This window comes from Anas acuta, chromosome 2 (genome assembly GCF_963932015.1).
Source record: "Anas acuta chromosome 2, bAnaAcu1.1, whole genome shotgun sequence".
Taxonomy (NCBI): Eukaryota; Metazoa; Chordata; class Aves; order Anseriformes; family Anatidae; genus Anas; species Anas acuta.
The window spans coordinates 141,697,285-141,713,045 of NC_088980.1; the positions used below are offsets into that span (position 1 = coordinate 141,697,285).

Consider the following 15,761-nt stretch of genomic DNA (forward strand, 5'->3'; position numbering starts at 1 on the left):
TTCAGATGAACTCATTAAAGAGGTTAGGATTGGAGGAAGTCATGCAATGACCATGCCCTGGTTAAGTGGATGATCCTGAGGGAAATGGGCCTGGCTAAGAGCATAGTCAGGACCCTGAACTTCAGAAGAGCCAAATTCCAGCTGTTCAAAGAATTAGTGGATGAGATTCCATGAGACATGATCCTTGGGGACAGAGGATCTGATCAGAGCTGTCAACTTTTTAAGGCTATTTTTCTTAGAGTGCAAGAGCTCTCTATTCCCATGTGCAATAAATCAAGCAGGGAAGGTAGGAAACTTGCATGGTTGAGTAAGAATCTGCTGATCAAACTTAGGCAAAAGAAGGACAAAGGGTGGAAACAGGGACACATGCCCTGGGAAGAGTACCAAAATGCTGCTCAGATGTGCATGGATGGGGTCAGTAAATCCAAGGCACTGACAGAACTAAACTTGTCAAGGAATGCAAAGAATAACCAGAAGGAATTCTACAGGTACATTGGCCACAAGCAAATGACTAAGGAGAGTGTACTGCCTCTAACAAATGAAGACGGATAACCGGTAACAACAGACGCAGAGAAGGCGGAGGTAGTTATAAACTTCTTTGTCTCGGACTTCACTAGTGGTCAGGATTCCCACACCTTTCAAAGCCTGAGCATCTTGGGTGTGGGAAGTCCCTCCCACTGTAAGCAAAGAGCAAGTTCAGGACCTCCTGATGCAACTTAACAACTACAAGTCTATGGGGCCTGATGACATGCATCCCAGGGTCCTGAGGGAACTGGCTGATGTAGTTGCCAAAACTCTCCATCATATTCAAAAAATCATGGCAGTCAGGTGAAGTCCCCTGTGACTGGAAAAGGGGAAACATCACTCCCATTTTTAAAAAGGGTAGAAAGGAAGACCCAGGAAACTACAGACTGGTAAGCCTCACCTCTGTGCCTGGATAGATTAATTCTTTTGGTAAAAGTTAGTTCTTTTGCCAAAGTTAGTTCTTTGGCAGTAATGGTTTTTAATTATGTATTTTCCTGTCATCCAACACAGCAGCTATCTATGATACTATTTCCCAGATCTATTAGTGATTAATGTTATAGTCCTACCTAAAACCAAAATAAAGAGAGAATTGTGTACATATGAACGAAATGTACACATATGAACATATATACTTTAAACATGCTGTATTTTACAAGGTTGTTTTACCAAGAAAGCAAAGCTTGAAAACTTTAATGTCTATGACACCAGATAAACTAGTGCTGGCCACACCTGCACTATTATTGCACTATATCCTGCAAGATTAACTAATCAGGTCCTTATCCAGAACAGATTTAACTTTATGACTATATCAGACAAAATTGTATAGTATCATGCATTATCAATTAGAAAGCTTTTATCCTTTCCATATTTCCATTGAGTTATATTACACAGCATTTCTGTGCAATCACTTAGGATATGGGTTAGATTTTTTATCTTAAGGAAATTATGCATATGTTAACTAAAAAGAGAATCTCATTTCACAGTTTCCAAAAAGCAATCCATAAGCTATTTCTGAAAATACTCTTTAAAAGAAAAAAAAACAAACAAACAAACAAACAAACAAAAAAAAAAACATGGTTCAACTTTAGGAAACAATAAGGAAACAACAACTGGTATAATTTTCTTGATGCAGAGAATGTCTGTCAGGAATTGTGATTTTCAATATATCATTAAATTATTTAGAAAGATGTAAAAAACAGTTACAAAATATGTTGATGGTGTTATGTTATTAAAGAAGTAAAAGCAAGAACTAACTGAAAAGTTACAGAAACACATTATGCTAATGAATGATGTGATAAAGTGTTAGATAAAATTCAGTGTAGATAAGTATAAAGTAGTGCACATGAATTAAAAAATAATCCTACTTTATATTCACAATGACAGGCTTTGACTTAGCTATTAACTATCTTGGACTAAGATCTTGAGGTTATAAAATTCCTATGAAACATCAGTTCTGCATTCAGTAGTGCCAGAAAGGAAATAAAATACCAGCAGTTATTAGGAAAAGAGCAGAGAACAAGCAATTATAAGACAAATGCGAAAATCTACGCTGCAAAGGATAGACTTTCTGGTCTGCTCTTTGCAAAAAAACGTGAGTGAAATGAGAAAAAGTATAGAGAAGGATGAACAGGATAACAAGAAAATATGCAATTGTCCCTATTGCATCATGAACAGATATAAATTCTTTCTAGAAATGAGTTGATTAAGGGACAAATATGATAGGAATCTATAAAATTGTGAGGTGAATAGAGAAATTGAACAGGGAATTATTTTTACTGTCTTTTCAAGTCTAAGAACTGGAGACCAGTGAATGCAAATGTCTATAACACATTTAAAACTGGGAAAATGTTTCTTTATACAATACATGTTTAAGGTGTGGAACTGCTTGCTAAATTATATCACAAAGACTATATGGGCTAAAAAGCAGTGATATAAATTAATGGCAGAAAGATTCATATGTGCTTCCTATAGATTAGGGAACCCTTTAAGTACAGATTAATGGTGACTGAGAAGGATCAGTGAGTATTTTCCCGAGGTTACACTTTTACCTGGTTTTCCAGATTTATTGCTGTTAAAAGGACACCGTGGTAGGCAGCTCCCTACCCTTGTTTTGTGACATGGAATGATGGTAATTCTTAAGGTCTTTGTCTTCAGAATTTATAGCTAAGACTGTAAAGTGTTTATATCATATAAACACTTATGTTGATACAAATAAGTAATGGGATTGCAGAATGTATTTAAGCAAATTATGCTATTGTCCAGTACTTCAGCTGTTTTAATAGCAGTGTGTACTCCTCTGAGTATTTCAAATTTATTTAGGTCTAAATTTTAATAAATATGAAACTAAGTCTGCAGCCTTCATCATTTTAATATGGTAACTGATACACTGTCTGATACCTGACTGTAACAGAATCACGGAATCATCTAGGTTGGAAGAGACCTCCAAGATCACCTAGTCCGATCTTTGACCTAACACTAACAAGTCCTCCACTAAACCATATCACTAAGCTTTACATCTACCCGTCTTTTAAAGGCCTCCAGGGATGGTGACTCAACCATCCAGTCTGTGTATATCACTTATTATTTGATAACGTTTAGGAATAGAAATAGTGATAGTGACAGAAATAATACTTACAAATGGTGATTTCTAATGGAGGTACATATACACATATTTTTAAGAAAGTTTTAAAAGTACTAAGTTTCAAAATCTGATACTATTTCAATTCTATTATACACAGCATAGGATATTATCCTTTATAAGAATAAAGGAGTATGCACTAAAAGGACAGAAACAGTTCTCCATTTCATATCAACTAACTATATATGCACATTACAATTGAACATGTTTCATGTAGAATAAATCATTCCATATTTGACTATATTATTGACAGTGTTAATTTTCTCAAGTGGCAATAAAAATCTAGAATCCTTTGATCTTAGTAACTGGCAATTTACAAACATTAAAAATGGAGACATGTTTGAATACATTAATATGTTTTACATATATATAATTATGCTTTGAACTGTTTTCTCAACCAGAAGGTTGAATCTCCTTCAACTATTTTATTCTCAGCAAGACATTAACCTTCATTGCTAGAAGACCAGATGATTATATACATTTTCAGAACTACTAGTTAGAACTGTGAGACTTTATACAGAAGTACAAACTGTTCCTTACTGTTTGTTTCAAATTACCTATTTCTTTCTATATACAAAAGAAAATATCTTTTTTTTTTTTTCAGAACCCTGCTTTCAGCCATTTTTTTCTCAATTATTACAGTTCTCTCCTTAGACTTCTAACATCTTCAAATCTACCTTGAACAGCAAGGGAGAAACATCTCCAACAGTCCATCAGTAAGCAAACTGAATTTAGTAAGCGAGCAAATAAACTTACAAAAGCATCTGCAAAACCATTTTTATAACTTACATTTTCTATAGGGTTAAACAACAACGACAAACACATTTTCCTACCTTAAAAAAATAAAAAATCATTGTGTTGCAAAATAATAAAAAAGCGTACTGTGTCCATCTCCAAATAGTTTTTGTTACTGAAATATTGGTTTTCATTAGCCTGCAAACCCTGTATCAAATTGTGATACATCATGGTTAGCAAATTAATTCTATATCATTTACAAGAAAATGGCACAACTTGTGAGGGAATATATGAGCTTATAAAAAGAAAAAAAATCTTACCATCAAGTTTGGTTTGTTTTATCGGTATGATATAAAACATATAATTTATATTTCACTTCACATTTCACAGAGAATTGTTTGTACTTAACTTCAAGTATTAATCTGATTAATTTTCACAGGACTTAAGGTAAATGTTATTATACCGTCTTACACACTTTTACACAGAGATACAGAGAGGTTGTGTTTTCCACAACTAATACTTGCATGCAAACATTTATTCTCCCTCTGTACTTGTTAACTATTGTTTTTATAGAACAATACCTAGTTCCTCCTTTGTTACAGTGAGACATGCAGTCAAGTATCCCACAGAAGACATGTTTTCATATTTACTAAGGAATTTTTTTTTTTTGTCTTAAAGGGACCAGGAGTAACTCGATACAGAAAACAGAATTCAAAACAATAATCTGGACTCCACCTAACTCATTATCTGTTTAACTATGTTTGGACTCTGTATCTACAGAACGTTCTTTCATTAATTTCTTCAACTCTTGAATATATATTCACATCAGAGTATGAACATGGTATTGTGGTTTTTTTTGATGTTAAGCTATTTACAGCTAGATGAAATTGTACTTCTGTTTAAAAAGCAAATTGCTGGTATAATCATCTTTCTCATCTTGTATAGTGTTGCATGACACATTTTAATGCATATTATGAATTCACTTAAGCAACATGATTTCTGCCTCTGAAGCTATACACTTTTTACTCAGCAAGGTGTTTCTTTGTCTATGTTTAATCTAGGTTGGAAAAGACCTTTAGGATCATCAAGTCCAACCATTCACCTGTCCTACTGATTCCCATCACTAAACCATGTTCTTTAGTGCCATTTTTTGTGCCCTCCCCCCCCCCCCTTTTTTTTTTCCTCTTATTTTATATCCCATTCATGGAGCAAACGAAATATGAAAGAAGATCACATTTCAGGAAAATTGGTGTGATTTTCAGTACAACATTTTATCTTGTCTTCTGTGAATTTTAATTTACTTTCAATATTTAGTTAAGAGATGGATTAGATACTTAGATAGGTATATTTTTTTTTTTGACGGTATTATTTGACAAAAGGCATTATGACATGACATCGCAAATATAAGGAATAAAAAATAAAACTGTAATAAATAATAATAATAATGCAATGCTATTTAAATTGGTGTACTGCTAACAAAAAACTTATTAAGATATCAGTTTTAATTCAAGCCTTCTTATTAATGACTTGTCTGTATACATTCTAGATTTCTGGGTTCTAGATTTAATGGCAAAGTCACTTTGAAAAAGCTGTTTGGTTCTTCAATCATCTCACAGCTAATTTAGAGCTACTAATTAAAATTACAACAGCTTTCTGAGTATAATGATTATCTTTTATTATCCTACTAGTAAATGTTATTGTTTAACTCAGATGATTCATCAGTTCATTCATCTGAAACAAATAATCACTTCATTTTACCGAATGGTGTGGATGAAATTAACACTTGAATAATTATTTTCATCAGTAGGCAAAGTCAAAACAAATCCCAGCAGAAGATTAGAAAATAAAACTAGGAGACATTGAAAAAATCCTTCATATTTATCATCTAAAGAAAAAAAAAAAACTTCCAGAAAACAACAGAAAAACTGTGAAACAAACAAACAAAAAATATTACAGTCGTTTGATAGCTGTGAATAAAAGAAAAAGAACTTTGTGGCTACAGTCCCTAAAACCATTCATCAGAGCTTCCCGTCTGGAAACAGATGTGTTAATTCCATAACTCTGTAACTGAAATGTGAACTCAAAAAATGTTTCAAGACCTAGATGAGAATTTTGTTTAATTAATTTGTGAAAAAAAAAACAAAAAACTAATCTTGCTTAACCGTAGATTTGTTGTTTCATTCCTAGAAATAACTCAGTACAGAAATAGTTGAGAATGTATTCTAAATATGAGAAGTATGTTATTATGGTGTTGTTTTTTTTTTTTTTTTCTAATTGAAAATACCAGTTTTTCATTATTATAATTAATAATGCTAGTAATTGTAATAATATTATAAAGTTGAAAAATTTCACCAATCTTTCTCTAATTCATATTAGTTGCTCTGCATTTATCACAGTAGTATGAGTAAAACTACTTTATAAACCTGAGTGACTAATGGAAATTGACTTCACCTACAGCCAGCATGTTAAAAGTATTTGTCTTTCATTTCTGCTGAGGATTTTATCACACTTCTCAGCATAAGTATCAATTATTCAAATTTACAATACTAAAAGCTATAACTCTGAACAAAACTGACTTTCATTTTTGAGGTTCAATACCACCACCATATTACTCCTTTGCTCTGTATTTTCTAGGGTACTTATTATTTCACAGTCAGCCTGTTCACAGTCTGATCTCTTAAACAATCACCAAAATCATTAAATGCCAGAATTTATACCACTTCACTTATGAGATGAAAAGAAAATTTATTCTCTTTGGATACAACATAAACATGCTAAACCTTAGCTCCTGTTAAGACTTCTCAGATCTGGTTTTGGACACTATGACAGGAAATTAAACCACCAGAGAAATCAGATTTAATATCTCACTGATATTATGACACAACATTAGGTTGGCATTATGCCAATGCTTTCAATTATAACATTCCCCCCTGTACTACTCCTCCCTTCCCCCCCACCCCCCAATAAAAAAATAAATAAAGGGTTTCAAAACAAGTATTTTGAGCTTGTGAAATTCTAAATGATCTCAAGAAAAGCATCCAAATCATCTAATAATATGATGCTATGCATACTTCCCCCTCCTGATCTGGAGACCTATAGTAAACCCCCACCACCATGTCCTCTATACAGCCCACCCCTTAATTCTTACCCACAAGCTCTCCACTTGTCCTTCACCCTCCCCCAGCTGGAGCTGGGTACACTCTAATTGCTCCCTCACATAAAGGGCAACCCCACCCTCTTGCTTCTCCAGCCTGTCTTTCCTAAAGAGGACATAGACCTCCATGACTGTGTTCCAGTCATGCGAGCTGTCCCACCACATCTCAGTGATCGCAATGAGATTGTGGCCCCAATACTGAACACAGACAGGCACTTTAGGGAAGCAGCAGGTGCAGTTACCCCTGGGGGGAAAACAGTGGATCTCATTGTCTTACCAGTGCATAATAGAATAATATAAGCAATTAAGAATAATAGAATAATATAAGCAATTATAGCTTAGTAATTCTCATCTAGCTGAGTGCTGCTTTCAGAGAGGCTTCACCCTTCGACAACATACATGTATATGTATATGCATCAATATATATATATACTACTTCTCCTATTCTTCCAAACACTTCTTCTGTTATATATTCCTTGTAATTACATAGTCCACTTCCATACTCTAGTCTAACTGACACACCTCAGGTGGAACCTGGAAACACTGGGACTATTATTAGTCTTCATGTGCACTGGCTTTATACACCCATTCCAAAGAAGAAACCAAAAATGTTCCCTAAGTCACAACTCAAAGCAAAGCAAATAGCTGCATTTTGGCATTTTAAAATGGTTTCTCAAAATATATTTCCAATTCTAAGTTCTTACAAAAATTTATTTTTGCTACAAAATGTATGCAAGGGTCTGGTTTCAATTTTTTTTAATTTTTTTTTATTTTATTTTTTTTCCCCTTGGAGGCTTTAACCACATTTTCCTGAAATTTACTTATGCTAATAGAGTAGATGCAATTCAGTTCTATCCCAATGTTTACTTGAACATTTCTTTTGAAATGACTATAAATTAATAATTGTATACAGACAGGAAAGCAACCTACTTCCTTCAGTAAAATAAACAGTGCTCAGAGATTTGGTTGTGAGACTTCAGAATAATCACCCATTTCTGCAGTCAGGACTGCAAACACTATGAAGAAACACTACGCAAAGTTTAGCAAGAACTGGAAATGCTTTTTTATTTCTTTTCTAAACAACGTTAATTGCAGGAAAATCACTCAGATAAATACTGAAATTTTGAAGATTGTATTTATATACACAAAGTGGTGAACACAGACACCTGAGTCAATGCAGATCAGTTTACCTGTGAGAATAATTTATATCCAAACAAATATAATGAAGAGGAAAGGTGACAAACATGGGCTATAACTACATGAGCAGGGCCTGATACTTGAAAGATTTACAAGGACTTTTGCAAAAGGATCTTTTTGCAGTTCCTTGACCCTAGCCTGATCCAACTAACTCCTTCCCTGAAATATAGCATACTTCAACATGGAAACTTGGATTGCACTCCTCAATGACTCCTCACTGATTTCCTGGCCATGTTCCTCTGTCCCTTAATACCTCTCAGTGAAACTCCTATACCATGGAGCAGGCACTTTGAGATTCCTCAGCTGTTCTTCTAGACTGATTGTCCTAAGGATTTTTTGCCACTACAAAAATGAAAAAAAAATACCAAAAAAAAAAAAAAAAAAAAAAAGAAGAAAAGGTTTGCTAAAATGGCTTATATCTCTTCTGGCAACTGTAAATACATTTAACTTTTTTTTTTTTTTTTTTTTCCAGATTATTTAAATCACATCTAGTGACATTTATGAGCAGCTAAGTAATGATGACTACTCATTCCTTTTCTGAAACCAGGAAGAGTTTTTATTTCCAAAACTTAATAACTGAGGTACAGGGCAAAATCCACCAATCTTTCTAGTAGAATGCTATTTGCCTACATAAAGTGTGTGCCTCCCCCTCCCCACTCACCCCCCCCAATTTTATCAATGCATTTCTTTTTCATATCTTTTTTTCATATCTTTTTTCATATATTTTTTTTCGTATCTTTTTCATATTTTTTCCAATTCATTTATTTTCCATATCTTTTATCAATCCATTGGCATTATACTCACTTTAGTTTACTTATTTTGAAAAAATTAATTTATTTGAATACCACAGATGTAGTCTTATCATCATTGCACTTTGTTATAGGCTATTAGTGAGGCAGCTATACTGTTGACATATCTTTATAATCAAACTCAATAACTTAAGCTGTTAGTGCTGTAAAAGCAACATTGAAAAAAAATAATTTCAAATCATATTAAGCAATTAAAATAGAAAATCTCTTCAAATTTTACTTCAAAAACACACTGTCTTGTATAATCTCCTTTAAAAGTCACCCTATGATGACTGCCTTACCGGCATCTGCTCACTTGGCAAACATGTTAAGTATTGAACCAATGAATGAAATACTCCCCAGCTGTGTGTTTGCGTATATAAAACCTGCCAGTCCCTGAGGAGACTCATAGATAAGTGGAAAGTGATATAAAATGACCTTCTGGCACCTCCTTAAATTATATAGTCAGCATCTAAATGACACAAATTTGGCTTTGAATTAGAAAAGTAAAACAGAAGTTAATAGTTATATAACTTACACTCATCTTTGTTATTGCAAAATTGTAGACCGCAACAAGAAGCTGTTTTAAAGAGAGTGGGTAACATACTAATTTGTGTGAAAATATTAAAAGCGTGACAAAAAATATATTCACTACCTACCTTCATACATATTTTACATACAATATATTTTTATTAACTTATTCATATAGACTGAAAATAAAAAATAATATTTTAGCTCTGTGTTTGACATATAATGAAAAACTATACACCTCTGTCACTTTCTCTTTAAAACATGCCAAATCTTCAAATACATTTTTTTACATCAATAGGAAAACAATTTCCTAATATAGATGTATATAGTCTTGCAGTACAATTAATTTTCTATCAAATTGTGAAAATATTTTTCACATATAGAGTATAATCAGCTACATCCTATGCATTTTTATAGTTTTTATTATATAGTTATATAATAATTTTAAGTAAATGTTATCAAGTCTTAAAAATATTTTATGTGTTTCAAACAAGTAGTTTATTCTGTATTTTTATTCAAAATACTGTATAATTAATGTATATTCAGTCATTAAATGAATGCACAATACAAATATTGAATTTCCACTTGTGGGAGAGGAGACTATAAGCTTCTAGTAAATGCACAAAATTTACATATTTTTCTGGCTCTAGGCAACCTAATGCCATTCAGTATTGCCCCCTTTAGTATTCTTCATTAACTCTCAAAGTTAACTTGACAAAAGAATCACGTGAAAAGTCATATCAGCCACAGGTCAGTCTACTCAGAGAATTTTCAAATAAAATTTTCTGGCAGCAAGCTAAATCAACATAATGCAGCGTTTACACTAGTGTTGCAAATGTTTCCTTTCTCGTATAATATGTGTCCATGCTGATACTACATCAAAGAAAACCAAACCAATCAACAAACAAAAAAACACTTTACCAATTGCATGTCTGACTGCATATTACTTTAATTAGGTTTATTATCTGTGGGAAGAAAAAAAATCACTTCTGTATCTGCCTGATACCTTTTGGACGATGATGTTTTTGTTCTGGCCAGGATTTCTAAATTCTGTCACAGATAACACTACCACTTATGAATGAAGATCAGTTAGTTGTCCATAGAAAAATGCAGAAAAGGACTTCCACACATTTTTAATGCTGAACTCTTGAAGCTCAGTTTTAAGAATATACTAAACATTATGGTTTTGGATACTAGTACAAGACCCTTTGAAAGTCTTGCAGAAACAAAATGCTGTTAAGAAAAATGGCAGTAGGGCAACAGAGTTGAAAGAATGCCAAGAAAAAAAAAGGGGGGGGGGGGAGGGGCTCAAGCTGTCTATCATTTGTTGATTTTAATCAGTAAATAATCTTTCCCTTGTCCTGAAATTAGCATCTTGAGACATTATGGAGTTAGGCATATAAGCATTTGGAGCAGTCTTAGTGGTTTTACTCCATTTCACTGACAAGTGATAATTGTTTGGACAATGCATTCCTATCAAAAGTCCTATTGACTTTGAAGTGGTTACTTGTATGAAAAGAGGGTAAAAATAGAGTAAGATTCACAGAATAAATTTCATACCTTTTTTTTTTCTTTTCTTTTTTGATTTTTCACATTGCCTTCTATGATCTGTACCTCCCATTCAGCAGAGTATTGCTTGGTTGAAAATATTAAAGCTAGACATTTCCATCTATTTTAATGTAAGATGTAGAGTTAAATCCTCCACATTTTAAAAACGTCATTCTATACATGTCTGTCACATTTCTAAAATGAAAGTAAGATGCACACAGCAGTGATGATGGATTCAAGTTATTAAAAGCAAATCTTTACTCAGCTAAGTATTTTCATAAATACCATTTGCTTCTTATTCCCTCTTGATGTGGGGTTGTCACTTGAGACATGCTGTTACTTATGATTCGCCCTTGACTATCTTTTTTTATTTGCAAATGTAAACTGAGTTCAAAATCCAATGAGTACTGAAATAACTCTGGTGTGACATGGCTTTTAAGTTGATGATGATTCTAGATACAGTGAAATGTCTACTCGAAATCACATGTCGACAGCATTATTTGCTCTTCGTGTGTTTTTACTGGCAGAATGTGAATGTACTTTCCAGAATTAAAAAAAAAAAATAAAAGAAAAGAAAAAAGAAAAATTACTCTTTCAAGGATCTTTTCATAAAACAAAAAAATGAATACGGTGTTGATTGTGTTTGTTTGTTTTCCTTCTCTCTATTGATTATCAACAATAATTTATTGATATTTCATAACACAACAAATGCAGAAAAGACACAAGGAGAAGATGTCTGTGAACACAAGCAAGTGTATATGGCTTTATAACGTTATTCAGAATCTGAAGAGAATAGCTGATTTTAACTTCCCTGTTTACACTAAGGCAGTAAACTAGGTCTACCTTCACTGCCAAAATTTTAAAAAGCCTTGTCCCAGAATGATGTTGTATTTGTCAATACAGTGCTTGTCATTCCTTTAATATTAGATCTTGATGGAAATGTAAAACAACTATAGTCTCCATAGAAACTAGAAAATTTCTCAATCATATGTATGTTTTTAAGCTTCTTTTTAGGGAAAAAAAAAAAAAAGTGACATAAAGTTCAAATTTTTCATTTGCTGAGGCAAGATGATATAAAATTTATTTTACTGTTAGGAATATAAATTTTAAAACAGGAGTATAGACCACATTGTTATGCAGAGCAGACCATACACAGTAGTTTATGTGCATCACGAAAACAAAATAAAATCTTAAATATCTGCATTTTAATTGTAACCAGTGCTGGATTTCAGTGTTGAACAATTAACAATCATTACACCATTTTAAAGTATCAGTGGGAGAGCATCAAAAAAGATGAGTATTCCATGTTTACAAAAGACTGCCTGTGGCATACTGTGTGTTTTTGTGAATAATTTATCTTCTAGCTTAAACCTGTCACAGTATGAAATATTGCAACTATGATTTTGCATGACAGAATAATGAAACAGTGAAAAAAAGTCCACACTGTAATGACTTTTCCACAGAATTTTGGGCATGAGAACTAGAAAAGCTGTACATGAAATAGCTTTTCCTTTCACTCCCTCTAAAACTAATCCAGGCCAATGAGTTTCCTCCTGCACATTTAATATATATATATATATATAGTTCCATTGTTTGTGTGTTTTCCTATCTGCCTTGACCTTGTCTAATGATTTTTGAATTGTGATCTATTCTAAGATATCACAGAGTGTATAGGATGCAAAAATAGTTCCTGGAGAAGTTCCATTAAGCAAATATTTGAATTCTGTATTTCACATTGAAAGCCAGCATGATAGGGAAGATTATGGAAGATGAGTTTTTGCTAGTTTCTTTATGTAAATTACTGAAAATTATTTTATGTCAGCAGTTTTGCTGGAGTACCCATTCATTCTCACAAGCATTTCTTTCAATTAATAGCTGCTGTGCTATCATTTCTGACAAATCTACATGTCATAAAGCACAATTGGATTCAAGACAAAATCTAATGTCTTCATTCACAAAGCACCCACATATCATTTCTTGGGGACCATCCTGTCAGTGAGTGATCCCTACACCATATATACCAAAGCAATATAATTTAATGTAAACTATTTTGTTAATGCAGTGTTCTCTATCAGAACCCAAAATAACAGAATTATGGGCAATACAATTCCTAAAACTGATCCTAAAGGTCTCAGCATTAAAAATGTATAGATATGCTTCTCTGCAACTATATTTGAATAATTTGTAATGAGATAAAGATAAAAGCCATTAGATCCAGCATATTCATTACACTCAATTATTTAAAATTTCAGTCTGAAACAAGTAATTATCTTGAGTTTTGAAAATGTGTTAAAATTAACTGGTGGTCAAAATTTTGGTGTTAAATAAAGTCATATTCTTAGGTGTGATGTGTCTGTTAGAATTGTTTGTAATGGTTGTTACTAGGAAAAAAAATAAGGGAACAATACATAAAAAAGAAAAAGGAAAAAAAAAAAAAGAGAACAGAGCACTATATAGTTCAATCGAAGACACACATTTTAAAAGTTGAGCTTTTGGTTGAAAGAAGTTCTGTTCCCTGTTAATGTAAGAGTATCATGGAAGAAAAGCAGCTAAAATGGAAATACTTCTACACTTATTTCACTTATTTTGGCCTCTTCAATGTATGACATCACCCTCATTTTTGAATGGCTATTGCCATTTATGTTTATTACCTTTCCCTTTAAACACACAAGTATTTATATTTTCTGTCTTCACAAAAGCAGGTTAAAAATTCTCATTATATATTTTACACATGCTTGGTGTTCTTGTCACAGTGTGCTTTTTAAGCACAGGAAAAATAAAACTTCCATCCTGAGACAGGACAGCAAAAGAGCTATCATATCATATCCCCAATAACTCACTGATTCCTTTATAACAGGGTTAGTAATATAAATTGTGATTTCTCAATTTCATATTAGCTTTTTTTTTTTTTTTTTAATATCAGCACTGTGAACAGCTAAAGAAAAAATTCTTAATACTGTTCCTAACATGCTTACTGTGGGAAGAAAATAAGTATTTGTCAAATTATTCCAAGTAATTATGTAGAAAGTTCTATACTAGGATTTTAGTAATTGTGTGGTTTCCTTCCCCCCATTTCCATAACTCATTTTGGGATCCTGTCTTCATTACAAGTTTCTTATCCTCTGATTGCAGAAGTTACAAAATTCCATTTCCATCCAGAATGTCAACGATACAAAGTACAGAGCAATAACATTTCAAATGAATCCTTTATTACAGAAATTGTAACTCTTTGAGTGTCCTCATCTGTGGCATTAACTATCTAAGAAGTATTAGACTGATTGAAACGGGAAGATATAATCTCTCCAGGTTATCTAAAATAGATTAGCTAGGTCAAAAGTGTATGCTTCTTTTATTTTATTATGAAGATTAGTAACACGAAGGAACATAAATGCCCATTCCCATCTACAGGCACCTGTTATTTAGTGAACAGCAATAGAAGCAGTGGATCAAAATCAAGTCGTACATAATCAAGCAGAAATCTGAAGTACAGGAATAAATGATATTCAATGCATGACACACTGCTTACCAAGGAGTCTAAGTGAACAACAATTTCTCAGTAGTCATCAAAGGCACTACTGGACAATAAAGTGAGATAAAATCATTCATAAGGACATATAAAACAGTGATTTAAAAGGCTGGTCTTTTTGAAGTTGTCTTTGAAAGATTCATACTATCACCAGAAATAAAAAAAAATGTTAGGGTTAGGAGTGAAGTTTTGATTGAGGATCTGGAAGTCTACAAAAAACAGACAGAGGCACACTGCTTGAATTTTGTTCTTCAGGAAAGGAAATACTAACATTGCCTCATGATACAGAGAAGCCTTCTGAAAGCAATATTCTCATCCATTTCATACAAATGGTCCTTCCCCTGCTTATTTGGACTTACTGGAGCTACATGACTATCTAGGTCTTTGGCACATGGTCTTGGGTGAAAAGCAACATTTGGCTATAATCAAAGAAATATTCTAAATTACTGTTTGGTTGTCAAAATGAGATAAAAATAAATGAATGGCAATTATTTTAAAAGATAAGGATAAATGCAAGTATTATGAGAAAACAGTGCACTACAAAAATGTTAGAAAAAAATATCAACAGAAACATCATTTTAAAATAACCTTTTCACAGTAGTATGTTTAATATTAAAGCAATCACGAAATTCATCCATAAGTGTTCAAAACATCCAAGCGATAAAAAGATCTGAATGACACCAAATCTACTTACCGAATTCCTTAGGAACTGTTATAGAGTAAACACAGTTGTGACCCACACTGTAATTCTTAGGGTAGTTTGGTGATAATACAGTGCCTTCAGAGCCTGTTGACCGGCTTCCACAGGGTGCTAGAAATTGAAGATAAGCAGTTTTTAATATTATATAATATCAGGAAAAAAAAAATCAGCTAGTGATGTGCTGTATGTTGGTATATGGCATAACAGTAAAATGTATTCCTCTTCTACACTAGATAAAATTATGTATCATTTGAAGTACTGAGTATGCTTGACTTTCTCATATTTCAAAAGAGAACTGATGACACTCTGCTACTTTCCAGATCAGTTATTGTTTTTCTTTAACATTTATCAACCATCTTAATAAAATAATGATGTGCTTTAGACACAGTGTGCTATTATTCATAGTATACAAAACTATT

At 32.8% G+C, this 15,761-nt stretch overlaps 1 protein-coding gene across 1 annotated transcript in view; it reads right to left on the bottom strand.

The window, feature by feature from the left end:
- CSMD3 (CUB and Sushi multiple domains 3) overlaps positions 1-15,761 on the bottom strand; it is a 668,812-nt gene that overhangs the window by 161,258 nt on the left and 491,793 nt on the right. The window contains 1 exon segment of the mRNA XM_068672527.1: positions 15,337-15,453. Within this exon segment, the coding sequence (XP_068528628.1) occupies positions 15,337-15,453 (117 nt within the window).